The sequence below is a fragment of the Phaseolus vulgaris genome, chromosome 5 (genome assembly GCF_000499845.2).
Source record: "Phaseolus vulgaris cultivar G19833 chromosome 5, P. vulgaris v2.0, whole genome shotgun sequence".
Taxonomy (NCBI): Eukaryota; Viridiplantae; Streptophyta; class Magnoliopsida; order Fabales; family Fabaceae; genus Phaseolus; species Phaseolus vulgaris.
In genome coordinates, this window is record NC_023755.2 from 35719229 (window position 1) to 35737672 (window position 18444).

At 30.1% G+C, this 18444-nt stretch overlaps 3 protein-coding genes across 3 annotated transcripts; 2 read left to right on the forward strand and 1 right to left on the reverse strand.

Moving 5' to 3' along the window:
• Positions 1–4680: 4680 nt before the first annotated feature.
• Positions 4681–5178, forward strand: LOC137834392 (transcription repressor OFP6-like). The gene has a single exon (XM_068642449.1). The coding sequence runs from the start codon at positions 4681–4683 to the stop codon at positions 5176–5178; it is 498 nt and encodes a 165-aa protein (XP_068498550.1).
• Positions 5179–11452: 6274 nt separating this feature from the next.
• Positions 11453–12067, forward strand: LOC137834393 (uncharacterized). Its single transcript, XM_068642450.1, has one exon. The coding sequence runs from the start codon at positions 11453–11455 to the stop codon at positions 12065–12067; it is 615 nt and encodes a 204-aa protein (XP_068498551.1).
• Positions 12068–15984: 3917 nt separating this feature from the next.
• On the reverse strand, positions 15985–17351 carry LOC137835609 (probable CCR4-associated factor 1 homolog 11). Its single transcript, XM_068644198.1, has one exon. The coding sequence runs from the start codon at positions 16985–16987 to the stop codon at positions 16043–16045; it is 945 nt and encodes a 314-aa protein (XP_068500299.1). The 5' UTR covers positions 16988–17351; the 3' UTR covers positions 15985–16042.
• Between the last annotated feature and the right edge of the window lie 1093 nt (positions 17352–18444).

Below are 18444 nucleotides of genomic sequence, written 5' to 3' on the forward strand. Positions count from 1 at the left end.
ACCGAGGACAATGCTTTGCTCATAGCTTCCTAGTTGTTTATTACACTATAATTCAATAGAAAGTAAAAGTTAATATTGATAAACAATAAATTAGACACAATAAAAGGAGTGAACAAATATACTTTAAATACCTTAAGGTGCATCATAGTGAGTTTTTTTTTTTTGCATTTGCACTTTCCTCCCACTACAAGCACTGAAATAATAAAATTTCATATTAGAACATATAATGTATGAGTAATAAATTTGTGAATGTAATATAATCATAATGGTTTGATAAATCTGTAATTTACAGGAGGAACATGATGCAAAATTTCAGAATTTTCTTACAATTGAGAGTATGAGAAAAAAAAAACCTTAAAATACTTTAAAAATATATAACTAATACCTAAAAGTAAAAAAATAATAGTAAATTGTGGATTTTTTGAATTTTAGTGGACTCCAATCCCCTTCTAGAATTGGCCACGTGATTCGTTACCTCATTTCGATCAACTTTCATTTTTTACGTTTCATGCTAATTTTTGTCAACTCCAAATCTATCACTCTTCTCCATCAAATATTCACTAAATCAAGTTCCCACAAATCCTAAACTATTAACTAATCAACACATACATTCAAATATTTATTAAAAAATTTAAAACACTAAATCCTAAAAGTACTAACCTTCTCTAGTGGAGTTGCGGGTGCAGCCAAGTCCGCCGTGGCAGCGTGTGGTGGAGGTGCTGGCAGTGTACAATGGGGAAGGTGTTGCCGGCGTGCGAAGGTGAAGGGTTGGCTCGCAAAGGTGGATGCAGTTGTTTGCTTACTTGGCAGAAAAGAAACAAATAAGAGAAAAAAAAAAACAAAAAGCAATGGTAAAGAAAAAGTAGAGAGCTCGAAAGCAACTTACCCAATGACATGGAGAAGATAATAGATTGACAAAAACGAAGAAGAAGCACAAAGAAGAAGAGAAAAACGAAGTGCCAAAAGACGAAGGAAATATTAAAGCGTAACTGACGCACTATAAGTTAGGGTAATAAAAAGATTTTAAAATGACGACTATTGAGTAAAGCAACCTTCTTACAACAAAGCACTTCGTGTAAGAAGACGGTTTTATCCAATAGCCGCCTTTTTAGAGTCTTTTTTATTACAAAATTGTCACTGTATTTTGAAAAACAACGTCTAATTATAAAATGACCTTAAATATCATGTCGAGAATAGTCATTTTTGCACTAATGTATAAGTAATCGAATTTATTTTTATTTCTCATGATAGGATTTTCAAAATTTTAGCTGAATCTATGAATTTATCTTGATTCAAAATCCTTATTCTTTGTTGTCATTGTTACAGTGATATTAGTCTTCAAAATGGAGAAGAACAAAGAAAAGTAGAATGTGAGAAGAGTAACTAAATTGTAGCATAATAGAGTGAATATTGTGGTGGTGGTGGGTGTTGAACTATGTGGACCACATGACACACGGATATGATAGAGCATATCTCACTTTTGAAAGAGTTTTGAAGTCATTCGTGGTGATAGACATAATTAAATGCATATGATTTTGGGTAAGGATAGATATTCGTGGTGCTTTCTTTTACTTGAAGCTTTACAAAAGTTAGTTCCTGCAGATTCTAAAAGGAGAGATGGATCAACTTGTTCCACCAACTTCCTCTCTTACTTTTTGTATTGGGTTTATACTAATATCTTGGATAATCAAGTTCAGTCTTTGGAGGTTTTATTGCTCCATATTTCTCCTATTTACCTAATCTCTCTCTTGTTTAAACAGAATTATGAAACAGATAATTAAGTCATTCAAGTTAAAAATTCATTGTCATATTTTTCACACTCTTGGATATGACTTGAACATAAATTTGATATGGCTTTTGAAACTCAAATTGAAGGAACATAAACTGATGAAAGTAAGGTTTGAGATCTTTGAGACTCAAGCTTGAAATATACAATATTGGTTTGTAAAGATTAAGATGAAAGATTAAAGTGAGCAATAAAGTGAAGGAGATAGGGTGAATTTGGACAGAGCTTGCAAAGGAGTGGGAAGTTGGATTGAACAGGGAGCATATGAGTTGGCCTGTTGCCTCATGTACATTGTCCATTGAGAAAAAACCACACTCTTGTTTTTTGTTTTGGTGTAATCACAGATTCAGAGCCTTCATCTATTTGGCATTCATCTGTTTGTCACCACTGTTAAATCCACAACAACAGTTGAGACACAAGAGAAAAAAGTGGGCCAAAGAAAACTAAACTTGGACACTAGATATGCTCACAAATATTTAAAGCTGTGAAAAACACTACTTAGCCCTTTTCTTTTCTGTTAAGTGAAGGACTTTTCTGTTCACCAGAAAGATAGTGGATAACAGATCCTGATTGAAGATGAGGTATGATTTTGTAACTTTGATTAAATAGTGTCTAATTTAATTTTACAAAATCAATTTAAAAGATAAAGGTTGTGACACTATATTATTTATATAGTGTAAATTGATTTTATTTCTATTTTATATGACATGTTTAAACATATCTGATAAACATTCTAAAATTATCATTATAAAAAAATTATTAAAAAAAAATCAATTTTAGAGATTAAAATAATTAGTTATTATTTGACTAAATTAGAAACAATTTTATAAACTACAATATTTACTTCTAAAGTAATTTTTATTATCAATAAAAAATTATAAAATAGTTTTTAAATTGGTATCCAACCATTAGTTATCAAAGTTTTAGTTACTTACTATTTAAATTTTAAAAGCTAATTTATAATCTAAAATATTAGTAGTCAAAATTTCGGTAGCAAATATACATACCAATTTAGAAATTATTTTATAAATTTTTATTAATAACAGGAACCATTTTAAATATAAATAAATTTTTTAATTTTTAAAATAATATATAATTTAATCAATATAATAACTAATTATTTTTTAAAATTTTATTTTTATTTAATAATTTTTTTAGCATGTGAATAATTCAAATACGAAAAGCATAACTTGTAAACAAATTTATCTAATGTTTTTCCTATCCCATCTTACTCCATGTTTGAGTTAATTTCCTTTTGGAATGTAGTGCTGCTTAGATATGTGGGCCTGAACGTAATGAGCCTCTCCTAACTGACTCCTTACTCCTACACCTCCATATTTTTTCAGCCACCATCATAAATTTTAAAATTCGCAAAATTACTCTTAATAAAAATTATTACTTCTAGATAATGTAAGTAAAAAATTACCACTTCCAAATTACGTAATTTGATATATTTATTTTTTTAAATAAGTTATAGATTATTATTAGTTGTTAAATAAATTTTGGATTACTTAATCTAGAAGTAATAATTTTTTACTTTCGAATTTCATAATCCATAATGTAAAAGATTGATTTTATTTTTATTTTTTTACTGAAAGATAATTTTGGAAGTTTCAAAGTTTATGGAGGTGGCCGAAGAAGTAATGGAGGTGCAGGAAGAAATAGTCCTCTTAACTATCTGCATAAGCCCGTTTCAGTGAGCAACACTTTCAAAACACCACTCTTCTTGCACTTAATATATTCAAAGAGATAAATAAAGAGATAAATGCTTTTAAATGTTATTGGTGTCACACCAACGCGATATTTAAAGTTTCTTTTACTTTCATTTAATATCATTCAAATGATTTTCCTATATGTGGAATCTTGCACATTATGTTAAACATTAATTATAATCTTTTTAGTTATCTTGTACATTGTGAAAGAAAGAAGTTACGCTTAATGATATTGAAAGTTACTTTGAGTCAAATTTATATATAATACACATCATTTATGAGAGGAAGACACACATTATACACTAACATTATGATAATTAATAAAAAAATATTATTTTTTCTAAAAACTGAAAATTAATCAGGTAGTTAATTAAAACGGATTATAATTAGTAATACTTAACTTTTGCAATTTTGCACATAGTAGAAAAATTCTTAATGAAAAGACAACTCTTCTAAATATATCAATGTTGCTATTAAATATTATTGATTTTATTTTATTTTAAATACTCATATTAATGTCACTTGCACGAAAATATAGTCTTTGTAATCAAAGTGGAGCCAATTAAATACAACACTTGGTCAATTTTAACGAGGATATGATTTGATGCTACTTCTCAGTTTTCTTCAATTATTTATTTAATAATTAAATTAAAGTTTGTTCATGTAATTTTATAATAAATTAATTTTGTTTTAGTTAAACTTTATACTTGTATTTGTACTTTATACTTGTAGTACAAAAATTATCAGAATAAATTTTATGATAAAAAATCTAAAATTTGAATTAAAACAAAAATAAATTTCGACGAACAATATATTTAATATTTGAAATAAAATAAACTTTAAAAACTGAATTTAAATATAATAAATACTCTATCTTTTTTGTGAAAATGCCTTTCACACACCACATAATTTAGTTAATTTTTTTTAACCATCTCAAATCATTCTAATTTTATCTTTTATCTATATATTTAATTATCTTATCTATTGGAAACTATCTTTATCTGCATCTTTACGTTAAATTTCATTAATTTAATAATAATAATAATAATAATAATAATAATAATAATAAATAAATAAATAATAGAGAAGATTTACAATATTAACAACCTAAATCTTGTTAAGATTAACATAGAAAACAACAATTAGTGATTACTTTCTCACTCTATTCATAACAAAATCACAATGTCTTCCAAGAAGAGAAAAAGGTTTATGAGAGGCCTATTCAACACAAATGGATGTTGTGGATGCAGCAACCCTAAATCCTATGATGTACTCCAACCCTCCCCAAAACTCAAGATATCAGTCTACCAAAACACAAACCCTACCATTTCCGGCGAGAACCAACCCTTCTCCCAACTCCACACAAACCATCAAAACCCTAACAGCAACAACAACATCATGCCAAAACCAAATTCAAAACTCATTCACAGTGTGGCCGTTGAGAAGGACTCAAACGACCCGCACAAGGATTTTCGAGACTCCATACTCCAAATGATCTTCGAGAGACAAATCTACACCAAAACCGATCTTCAAGACCTTCTCGAGTGCTTCCTCCAGTTGAACGCTGCCTGTCATCACCAAGTTATAGTTCGAGCATTCATGGAGATTTGTCAAGAAATCTTCCCCAAGAAGAATATCGACGCTGACGGCAACGGTGCTTCTTTCAATAACAAAATTTGATGCATTTTCAGTTTATAGTGTATTGCTCTTATTCATCTCTGTGATGCCACGGTTCATTTGATGCATTTATTGATAAATGCTACAGTTTGTTCAATATACCCTGTAATTCCAGAAAATACTGTAAAGAGATCTCAAATTTTGATCCAGAAGTATGTAGTTTTCTTGTTATTAAATATTATACCAAATTAGGGTGAGGCAATTTTAAATTTAAAGTTTTTAACTTTTGTAAAAAACTCATATATATATATATATATGAACGTATAAATTTTTACACTAAATTAATTTTTTTATAGATATTTTAATTAAATTTTATATTTAAATTAATTTACAAAAATAAAAAATTAAATATTTTTCTTTGTATTTTTACTTTACTATTTTAATCTCAATCCACTTCTAGATGCACGGATAAAAAAAGGTTTAGCCAACCAAAATTGGCTTTATTATATATGATTTGGTGATAAGTCGAATTAAAAAGAATTAGATTGGTTAGTTTTATCATAGTTATTCAGTTTTTTTAATGGAAAGTTATATAATTTAGGTACATAGATAACTTTACGAAACAAAACTGAAATAATATTATATATATATATATGCTAGACGAACACTTTAAACAATTATAATTATGAGAATACTTTGAATGATGCATGTAAGGATAGAGAAAAAATAGTCTTAGTATAAAAGTGGTATAATTAAAATGACATCTGAATATTTTATTGTTAAAGTGAAAAGAGTATATAATAGAAAATTTAGTTATTCAGGTTTTATTTAAAAATAACCACTATTTCTCTAAAAACTCATTTTTCATTTTCTCGGTCTTCTCTCCAAGATTCTAATCTCCTCGCTCATCAGATTGAACGACCATTGGACTCCTGGCAGCAAACTCTACAAGTCTGTTCGATCAGAGTTTTAGATACAGTAAGTTCAATTTTGCTCCTTTTTCCTTTGAGTCAGTTTTTGAAATGTTAAGCTTGTCTTGGTAGATGTTGTTGCATGTGAGGTTTCTAGCTTTAGGATTAGTTCCTATTAGCTCAGGATTCTAGTGATGTAGTTAGATTTTTCATCTGGACTCGATGGTGCAGGTTAAGCTACCCTTGAACGTTTGGTAGGTTTGGAACTCTTAATGAGCACCTGCTCAAACCCAGGTAACAGATAATGTAGAGTATTGTTTGAAATCAAATGTGAATATGTTGATTTTGATATGGATATGATTTATGGTAGATGTTTTGTTTGAATCTGAAAAATTAGTTGACTGGTATAGTTAATATAGTGTAAGTTAATCTTGAAGTGAATGAGTTATTGAATTTGTTCTTGTTTGACTCTGAATGGTTTTGGTTGGATATAATGATGATATATTGATAGAGTTATTTGATGAGAGTACTCCTACCATGTTGAATAAGATATATGTGGTTTGAATTGTTAAATTGGGTTGTGTATATATGATGAAATTGGATCAAGATCATGTATTTTTGGCAAAATTGGCAGATTTTTTTGCATATCTCGCCTAAGTGAGACCCATTTTCACTTGAGGTAAATTTTCGGGTACTCTTGGGTTCAATTTCGCTCAAGCAAGAGGATTTTCGCTTAAGTGAGACACATTCTCATCAAGCCATTAAAAAAAACTCATTTTTTTTTGCTTTAAAAGGTTGGTTTAATTCTGTTTTATAGTTTTTAATTATAATTTATGTAAAATTTATTTTATGTATATTTATTTAAAAAATCCTTTAATTAGATATTTATGTGATTCTTGGATGAAATTTTGTGTGTTTTGAAATTCTAAGCTTTAGTATGATTTAATTGTGTGATTTTTGAATACTGTGAGATGTGAAATATGAATATTAATCAAGACATAGTATTTTCAAGAAAGAAAATATCTAAGATGGTTAGGTTGTGCATTGAATAGGGATTCGTCTAGAAGGAAGTATCCTGACTCTAATGATACAATGGAATCATATAGATGAGGTTATTCAGGTGGTGAGGGTCGAAAGCGGTTCATATGAATGTGTAAGTTGTTTGAAAGATAATTAACTTGACTTGTTATAAGAGTTAGCCCTGTCATATTAGGAGATATGATATTGAGATTATCATGCACATAATTGTGTGGTTTCACAGTGAGATAGTATGACATGTGTAGATATACAAGTTTAATGCACGAGTCTTTCAAAATTAGAGTCAAATATTTGAGTATGTTGGTCAGTAGAAGTTTGACATGAGTAATGTGAATGATGAATTATGATAGACACTTGTTGACTTTTGAGAAAATGTATGAGAGTTGATGACTTTATGTTTGTTGCTTATTGAAATTATATAGCTAGTAGGACCCTCTGCACAGAATAAACGATCAAGTCAAAAGGGTACGTGGCAATACCCACGTGCTCATTAAGAGTTTCAGGGAAAGTTTGCCAAGGTACGCGTTAATTCAGTTAAGATTCGAATGTTCCAAGGAATGTTTTGATACGCCTTCAATGCGCTTTAACGCGCTTTAAAGATTAGAGGTGTATAAAAAGGGACCTTGAGGCATTTGAAGAGGGACCCGAGTTTTAACCTAATACACATAGAGAGAAAACCCTAGTTGTTTTCGCGGCACACTCACAGTGAGCACAAGGCAATTAGGGCAACATAGTTCTAGTTACACAGTTTCAGTCATTCAGTGCAGTTTTTTGATGTTTCTCGCTAGCTGACTTGATCGTCGGAGTGCAAACGGCCGCGAGGGCGCCCCTTTGTTCACTTATCTTTTCAAGTGTCTTTGACGGAGCAAACGAAGGTGCCCTAGCTCGCAAGGACAAACCACGCGCAAAGACGATCCCGGTCAACCGGCCGGAACACTAGCTTACCCTATTGTTTGTTGTGTTGTGTTTTGTTTTCTTTATTTTTGATGATCGTGTATTTTTCATTGGAGCAATTGAAGTTGTAGGTGAGAGAGCTCCCAGTGAGGAGATGAAATATATATATTTTGTTTTTATTACTTTGTTGTAAATATTATTTTTCCTATGAATAGAGATGTATTTTAAACCACTATACATATATTATAATATTAGATGTGGGAAAAATATAAGGAGGTTATAGGGCTTCCACAAATTAAAACTCTTATGTAAAGTTGTTTTAAAGAAAGTTTTTTTTTCCCTTCGATTATAGTTATTTTTTTCTATTCCACTTTATTTGTACTATTTTTTTTTTGTAAAAAAATTGTAAAATAATCTAGTGCTACATTAATAAAAATATTGGATGGATTGACATTTTCAATTTAGAAAAAATGAACTCACCCATAAACTCATTCTTTAATGAACAGGTTTAGGTTGTTAGTTAATCATGACCAATGACATATCATTTTGCTACCTCTATTTAAAATGGACCGCTTGGTAATATTCTTTACTTGAATTTTAAAAGAGATAAATAAAATAAAATAAAAAAGGAATGTAGAACATTAATGCATAATGAGCCCGTAGTTTCAGCCTGTATTTGTGACGAACACTGGAATGGCAGAATCCAATATATATATATATATATATATATATATATATATATATATATAACTTTAATCGTTGCCACTCGTACAATGCTCCTATTCCTCACCAAATTTTTGCTACTCCATTTTTCTTTACCAAATGATTTGTGGGTCACTTAAATCTCCACATAGATTTCTAGCAAAGATTTATGGTATGTTTATTCTGTAGATGTACGATTCATTCACAGGTAAAGAAGAGATGTAAATTAATTTTATAATGACTGACATGAAATAAATGTGGGATTTAAGTCTGAATATAATTTAATAAAATAAAAGTCACATGTGAGAAATTATATATATATTAGTTAATAAAAACTGAATCTGAAGATTGAAAAAAATAGAAATAGGGTTTTGTATCTCTGTAAAGAAAGTTGTCTCAGTGTTGGTCAACAATAAAGGGTGTGACAAGAACAAAATTGTCAAAAGATAGATTGAGAAAAAGAGATTAAGAAATTGTTCACATAGGAACTCTGGATCAAGGTCAGTGTCTATCCCTATTGTAATTAATATGATGTGTGAGAATCATAGTTTGTAAGATCCTTAAGAAGATGACGTGCATTATTGTTTATTATTGTACACTTTTGATTTTACATGTGGGAAAAATATCAGATTTTACTTTTGATTCTCCTATGTTTTTCCCAATTTTATGAACCCTAATTTTAAAATTATGAATATTTTGAAGAAAATAATATCATTTGAGGATAATTTTGATAGTTTAATTTATCCTTTTATTTATGTTGCATTACGAATTGATTTCAAATTAAAGTAATGAAATCTCAAGTGTTCTGTTGCAATTGTAAGGTTTAATTTATCCCTTTATTTCTGTTAATTGATTTTAAATTAAAATAATGAAAAATCTCAAGTCTTCCGCTGCATCATAAATCGTGAATTCTTATTTTTATTTTAAATGGAAGATGAAACGATTATAGTAAATAAAAGTAAGGGCATAAATATATATATATATATATATATGAATGATATTATTTCTAAAATTATTGTATTATAGATTTGTAATCACCAAAATGATCAAATTTTTATGTTTTATTTAATTTCAAATTACTAATGAATTTTATTTCAATTAATGATATTATTTTTGTAATTATCTGTATGATAGATTTGTAATCACCAAAGTGATCAAATCTTTATGTTTTATTTAATTCCAAATTACTGATGAATTTTATTTCAATTAATGATATTATTTATGGATATATTTATATGATAGATTTGTAATCACCAAAGTGATCAAATCTTTATGTTTTATTTAGTTTCAAATTACGGATGGATTTTATTTCAATTAATGATATTATTTATGGAATTATTTGTATGATAGATTTGTTAATCACCAAAATGATCAAATCTTTATGTTTTATTTAATTATAAATTACCGATGAATTTTATTTTAATTACCTATAGAATGAATGCTAAATTATTTATTTATGGGTAAATTGAAATTCATTATTATAAGACATTTGTGAATCACCCAAAGGTTGATTACTTGTTCTTATAATTAATGGATATGATTGTCGGTAGCGAGTATGTGTTATTAGTTTTTGTACTGGACAGAGTCCTCGGATGCTCGGTGCACGGGCGTGAGTAAGTCAACTCGGTTGTTTGGTCCAAGGGGTGGATCACGAGTTTGGCCCAGTTATGTTGGTAAGCCCGTTAGAGACTAATTAAAATAATTTTTGTTATATATTATTAAAATAAGGTTATTAGCATAATATGTTTTTTAACCTAACAGATAAGTGTGCGTGGTTGTTAAGATACGTAAATACATGCATATAGTTGTTGGTTGAAAAGATAAAGTTGTTAAATAAGAGAAGCACCATAAGTAAGGGTGCCCACGTAAAACAAAATATTTTCCTGTTGTTAGCACCTGAAGTGGTGTCCTGTTGGCAGGTGATTTTTCTGTTATTATTTTATTCTTTCAGTAGAGCTCATGAGAGAAAGTTGTTATGAGAGTAATTATAAAAGGGGCTTGAGCCCCTTGGTAAAGGTACGCTGTTTTTGAATACTAGACTGAAACTGAATACTTATCTTATTTTCGTAAGCTCTCACTGACTTGATCGTCAGAGTGTGATCAACAGGTAGAGCCCCCTCTGTCCCAACAAAGCCACGTTCCAGTGCAATGAGAAGACGCAAAACATAAGCTAGAGGAGACAGGTTAGGAGCGGAGCTTTCCACTCAAGTCAACCGACGAGAACATTTGGCGCCCACTGTGGGACCCAATAAAATCTGATTCCACCCACATTCGTGTTCAAAGCTTTCCAACGACATGAGGAACACTAGGCAAGGACATGTGGGATCTGAAGGAGGTGAGGTCCCCACCTTACAACAACTCATGGACACCTTAAGAGCTCTCCAGGAAGTCAACGAGCAGTATAGGTGAGAGCAGGAGGAGCGGATCCAACAAGAAGCTAAAACCGAGCAAGAGAAGCTAATGGCAGAAGCTAAAGCCGAGCAGAAGAAGCTCATTGCAGAAGCTTGAGCTGAGCAAGTGCTTAGGCAAGATCAATTGATGGTGGAGATAGATGTTTCGCGAGCAAACAGTGAGGAATTGTGCAAGATCAACCAGGACTTGCACAAGAGTCTACAACAACATGATCAATGCTCCACAAGGGAGCGAGGTTTGAATGCGCCCCTAAGAGCTCGTCCCAAGACATTCTCGCGGGCGATCATGGATGAGTTTATGCCACCATACTACATCACGCCCAAGATCGTTTTCACGGGGTAGAAGACCCTAAAAATCATCTCATGATGTTCAATGCCCATATGATTATTTATGGAGGAATAGATGCTATCCAGTGTAAGATGTTCATGGGTACATTCACAAGTACAACCCTGCAGTGGTTTAGTGGGCTTCCTGATGGCCACATCACCTCTTTCGACCAATTTTCCGAGCTGTTCACGGAACAATTCTCTATTAACCAGGTCAAACCTCCAATTTTATATGACCTCTTCAACGTGAGACAGAGGGAAGGGGAGTCTATGAAAAACTACTTAAATAGATCCTGGGCACTTACAGTGAAGCTCCAGAACCATGACGAGGTTGTGATGGTCAACGCCTTCGAACAAGGAATCATGATAGGACCATTTAGCGACTTATTGATCAAGAATCCGGCAGAGACATTCTCCGAAATACGGGTTGTCGCCCATATCAACGCGGAGGAGGCTGTATCCACGAAGCACATCAACTTGTATTCAGGGCAGACCAAGCCTAAGGAGGGTAGTCGATCCCGACCTCTGAGGGTCAACGAAACCTCAGCCGAGAAGAGAACAGACTCAGGCGCGCGCCATACCCAACTAGGAGAAGCGAGTCCAAGTCTAAGACCAGGGAGGACTTGGCATTTCGACTCAAGTTCCAAGTATCTTACAAGGAATTGCTGAGCGTGCCAAGGGTCGTGGAAAAGCTGAGGTTCCCTTAGAAGACTGACAAGAATCTGGGGCCAAGAATAGAGGTATGGAGCCGGGCGATAATAATTAATTCTGGTCGCGCGAGGCGATAATGCAGTCGGTATGATTCTTGTTTAACCGTATAAATAAGCAAGAATATAATATATAATTGTTAAGTACCTCCTGAAAACCTTATCAGTTTAGAACCCTCCTTAAATCCCACGTCAATCAAGTGGGTAAGAGCATAAAATATTTCACTGAAGTATGTATTGCACAGAATAATACTTATCTTATTTTTGGGATTCATGCTCTATTTATAGGGTTTTGTCTGATCTCCTCCAATTCGTCTATTTTGACAAGAATAATCTTTCAACAGATTTAAATGATGATAATCATAATATATTTAAATAACAACAATATGTTTGTTGTTTTCAGGATAAAATAAAACCTCAACAAATTTAAATGATGATAATCATAACAATAATTATGTTTGTTATTTTCAGGATAAAGTCTCAACAAATTTGAATGATGATAATCATACATATTTAAATAACAACAATTATATTTTTTATTTTTAGGATAAAATCGCAACAACTTTGAATGATGATAACTATAATTGATTTAAATAACAACAATTATATTTTTTATTTTCAAGATAAACTCTCAACAGATTTAAATCATAACAAATTAAAATAACAACAATTGTGTTGCGATGATAATAATTCCGACAAATAACAACAATTATGTCTTTTATTTTCAGGATAATAACAACAACTATGTTTGTTATGTTCATGATAAAATCTCAAACAAATTTAAAATATGGTAATCATACCAAATTTAAATAAATAAAATTATGTTTTGTGTTTTCAGGATAGAATCTTAACATATTTAAATGATGATAACATATTTAAATAACAACAATTATATTTGTTATTTTCAGGATAAAATCTCAACCGATTAAATGATGATTATCATAACAGATTTAAATAACAACCACTATAATTATTATTTTCAGGATAAAATCTCAACAGATTTAAATGATGATAATCATAACAGATTTAAATAACAACAATTATATTTGTTAATTTTAGGAATCTCAACAGATTTAAATAATAATCATTTTCAAATAGATGATAATATCCGATTAAGATCATATTGTTCAACAATCAAACCTTTCCTATTAGGAAGAAGTTGTGCTTCTATGATTTGATTAATAAAAGATTGTTCCATACTATTTGTTTACTTTAAATAGTATTACTTTAACTCTATTTCAGCCTTTTGTAATGAATAATATATTCTATTACAAAAGTACATCAAATCCCTATTCTTTAACTTAAACATAATTTTAATTTAATTGATGATCCTCCAACTAATCTTTAAAGTCACAATTAAATAAACTTATAACAAGAAAATAATAAAATATTATTTATGTCTTCCAAACAGTGTGAAATATTACCATGAAATATGGGTAAAATATGTTATTATTCATTATTTGTGGTTGGACATTCCTTCCCGTTGATGAACAAATAATTTTTCCTCTACAATACAATGATAATATTCAAAACATTGTAAAAATATGATTAATAGTCTTCCAAATTAAATAGAAGAAAAAAGAAAGGTTCAATTTTTTATAATATATTCAAAAATTTAACCACTTATTCTTCTATTGTGAATCTATATGCATCCTTCACTAAATTAATTGCTTTGAAATGAATAAATGAATATGTCAAGTCTCATACCAATAATATAGCGACAATTTTTGTATAAACAGAATGTGACACCAACTGACACCGGTTGTTATTTTTAGGACCAAGATTAGTAACATTAATATTCTTGCTACTAAATAACAAACTTAACATATGTTATCCATGAACAATAAGACACAACACCATAACAGTTATTACATAGCTACACATTTCTAACTCCCTAAACATGTGTAATTAATTGTCAAACCTATAATACTATTATTTATATCTTCTATTTTCTATTTCCACACTTATTGATTTTCATCTGTCCTGCTAAAATAACAACTTTCTTGTAGACAAACAAAGAGTTTAAAATTAAGTTAAAATGTAGTCAACAAATTTAAGAATATAATACAACATGTTAATCACATATTAAAAATACATATTTTAAACTATAATTTAAAATTACATATTGAATCAGGAAAGACTACAATAATTTCGAAATTTCCAAACTTGGATTCCATTATCATACCTTATTTAATTTTAATCTTCAGTGCTAAATATTAAACATTATTTTAATTTTATAATCCGTAATTTTAATTATTAAAACATAATTTAAAATTTCATTCCCTAATTTAAAAAATAAATTCAAATTTATCACCTAGTTTAAAATATTAAACCCAATTAAAAGTATTATATACTATTTTAATTTATTAATCCCTAGTTTAAAATATTTTAAATTTTTATTACCTAGTTTAAATATTAAAACTCAACTTGAAAATTTTAATTCATAATTCAAAATATTTAACTCTATTTTAAATTTTTAGTCCTAGTTTAAAATATTAGAACATAATTTAAAATTGATTCTCTAGCTTAAAATATTAAAAAATAATTTCAAATTCATTCCCATTTTGAAACATGTGAATCTTACTTTAAAATTTTAATCCCCAACTAATTTAAGATGTTAAAAAAAATAAAATTATAATTCCTAGTTAAAAATATTAAAACCTATTTTAGCATTTGAATCCCAAGTTTAAAAAAAAATCCTAAATAAAGAATTTTAGTCCTGGTAAAAATATCCAACTCTGCTTTAAAATGTTAATTACAGTTTCAAATTTTAATCACTACTTTCAAATATTAAACCCTACTAAATTTTAATAATAATAATTAATTATTATAGTAACTAAATATTTTTTTTTAAAATTAGTTTTTATTATTATTAAATAATTTTAAATTAATATCTAATTAGTAACAAGTTTTTCTACTATCAAATTTAGAATTTGAATTATTAGTAATTAAAATTTTGACAGCTAATTAAATATTATTTAAAAACTATTTAATAATAATAAAAACTAATTTAAAAATTATTTTTAAAATTTTTAAAATATTTTCTAATTTATAACTATAACAACTAATTAATTTATAAAATTAGTTTATATTTTATGATATGTTCACCGTAACAATAAACTATATTTTTAATTTTAAATTCATAGTTATGGTGGTTCAAATACAAATATTGCTCTGTGTGATAATTATACGTGTGTATTTGAAGTGTGATAGTTATACTGATAAATCACTTTATTGTCATAAGTTTCAAACAAATATATGACGGTCAATGGTCAAATACAAATGTTTTTGCTTTCTACAGAAATAAAAAATCCAGTGGTAAAGAGAAAATAAGAATTTGGATTTGCTTTTGGAGTACTTTCAAAATATATTAATTTTTAATATTTTAAAATATATTAAAAATAATAATATATCAAAATAAAACTACAGTAAAAGAATAGTACCAAAACCAACCGATAAGTTGAACTCAGAAAATGAGATATTTTTTCACAAAAATTGTTTCTCACTTTAGACATCTACAAACTTTTCTATGACACAAATACAAAAAAATGAGTCACAGACCAATTTTTCAAGAATAAATACAAACAGAAATTATTCAGAGAGTTGTAACTTTTATTATTTATTCTTTATCATATATGTACAGTAATTAATAAATAAAAATTAAATTATTAACTAAATAAAACCTTAAAAAACTGAAGTGAATTATCCTAAATTATTAGAAAAAAAAAAAACTAAAGTGGAAGGCTAACTTGGTCCTGGTTTCAAGTTCCAAGAGAACGCACAAGTTTCAAATTCCAAACTTTTCATCGCCCCAATGTAAGAGAAGATCGTTGAGTTTGGCAGTTTCTGAATATATAATTAATTTACCAACAAATAAAATAAAGAATAAAATATTTATTTATATATATATTGTTGTTTTTTTTTCATTTTGAGTTTCTCAACTTGAAGAAAATGCAAGCTCCAATCCAAATAAAACACCCGCATATCTCTGGGGCCCATCCTCCGCGAAATAAATATCCTTCATTCTCTTAAACACATGCCACGTCAGCAGGCTATCAGACCCGGCCTGGTGGCACTTCCCAACAGCCCGGTCCACGTTGAGGGTTAGTGCAAGCCGGTCCAAACCGCCATAAAGGGTGTCACAGAACCGCATCATGTGTTTCATGTCATATACATTTTCTCCAAAAAACACCTTCAAAATCTTCAAGAAATCCTTTAACCCATGGGGCAGGCTCCGTCGGGTCAGAATCTTAACCAAATACCCGAAATCATATGCGCTGTGAAACGTCACCCAACTCACCGCCTCGTTACACACCAATCCCGATGACATCATCAGCTCCGCAAAAAGGCAGGAGTCGATGCCCTCCGCTGCGTGCCGCCGGAAGTCAATCCCTTGACGGCGGAGTAGATCGATGGAGTCAGGAGCGTGGGAATCACGCTCCACGTTGAAATCGCGGAAGTTGAATTCCCAGATGAAGCTGTTGCTGGTCCCGATGTGAGGGAGGTTTCCGTCTGCGTCGGAAAGCGTGAGACCCACCTGGATAAGGTTGAGGACATCGACGTTGGATTTGAGGAAGCGATAGTGCTCGGAGGGTTTAAGGGCGCAGCGGGTGGGTTCTGTCGGAGCCACCACTTGGGGTAGGTAGATAACGCCGGGGAACTCCGTATCCATGGAAACAAAAGGGTAATGGTCGATTACGTCGCGAATAATCTGGAATTCTGATTGAAGGTTGGAGGCCCAGACCTCACGGATCAGGATCCGATTGGATTGGGAATCAGAAGAGTCTTGGTCGACCACGCCCATCTGGAATCGCTTCTGCAACAACACGAGGAAAAGGAGGAAGAACCAGAATAAGGGTTTTTTGGGTTGCGGAGAAATCATGAAGGGGAAGTTTTATATGCAAGAAAAAGTGGCTGGTGGCTGGCGATGTTGCTTCGAGAGTGGGTAACGTGACGACAATGAGTGTGTATGCGAAACGGTGAACTTATATATAGAGATTGGTGTTATATGAAGAGTGCATAACTGTTACGTTGAAGTTCAAAAAGTGTTCAGAAAATTTGAGTCATCCACCTAATACTATGTGCCATTGCTGCCACCATTCATCCATCTGGTCCATACTCCATATTCTAGTCCTATTCCTGTTCCACTTTTTTTTCTTTTTTCCCTAAAACATTATATGTGTCACCTACAGTGATCCTTCTTCAACTTTTTTGTTAAATATCATTAACTGCCTTCAAATTATGCTGAAAATCCAGACACATTGTTAGAATAGGTTTTCAGATTAACAAATATGGTTAAACAAATGCTTTCAATATAAATCAATTTATAGACTTAATTACTTATATCATGTAGTCCTTAAATCTATGTAAGTTAATATCATTTTTCATTTTTTACTAAAATATCCACAAATTATACTTTTTAAGATTTTTTACTTTTAGAAATTGCCATGATATATAGGGTTATATATTTTCAGAAATTTAAATGGTCTTACCTTAAAATGTCTTTCAAGTAAGAACTTTTATAGAAATATAAAGTTGACAAATTTGAAACTTAATTGCTAAGGTTTTATAATTATGTTATTAATATAATTTTAAGTATATAAGTTATATTTTATATTTTTGTAATGTAATGTAAACTTATTTTAATTTATTGATATTTTTCAGAAATTAGTGAAATTTAGTTTAGAGATGGGAATTGTACCCTTCAAGCAAGCTTCCAACCAATTGACAAAGGCTAACTATGTTTTTTCGATGGAGGCACGCAAAGGGGAAGATTAGAAGCAGGGAGGAAAGTTAAAAAAGAAGGTAATAAAATATACAAAAACAAAAGAAAAAAGGTAATTTTAATGAATTAAACCTTTTTTTTCAATAACCAAGAGACTTGTGAAAAAAAAATATATCATAATTGATTATAACTTGAAACATAATCAATTTTAATTGTGTTCTCACCAGCTAATTTCAGTCAGATTCAGAAGTTAGCTCCTATCAGAAGTGTCCTTACTTGGGTGTTGAACCGAATTGAGAAAACTTTGAGACGAAGGAGACTCCACCTGTTTATCACACTCGTCGGAGTAAGTCAGTGAGAGCATTCAAACTATAATTTTGTATCAATATCAGGTTTAGAATAACTTACCTTTACTTGGAGTCTTAAACCCCTTTTATAAACATTCCTTCAACAACTTTCATCCACCTGAATATGGTTTCAACAATAAAAATATAATTTCAACAACGGGTATATAATTTCAACCGCTAGAATATAATTTCCATAGTAAAACATTATGCTAATGTACACCTTTATTTTCAGGTATTATGCCACATCATTCCTAACAACTTTTATTT

Excerpts from the sequence above, each read along its gene's own strand:
- LOC137834392 (XM_068642449.1), top strand. The coding sequence starts at position 4,681 with ATGTCTTCCAAGAAGAGAAAAAGGTTTATGAGAGGCCTATTCAACACA.
- LOC137834393 (XM_068642450.1), top strand. The coding sequence starts at position 11,453 with ATGATTATTTATGGAGGAATAGATGCTATCCAGTGTAAGATGTTCATG.
- LOC137835609 (XM_068644198.1), bottom strand. The coding sequence starts at position 16,987 with ATGATTTCTCCGCAACCCAAAAAACCCTTATTCTGGTTCTTCCTCCTT.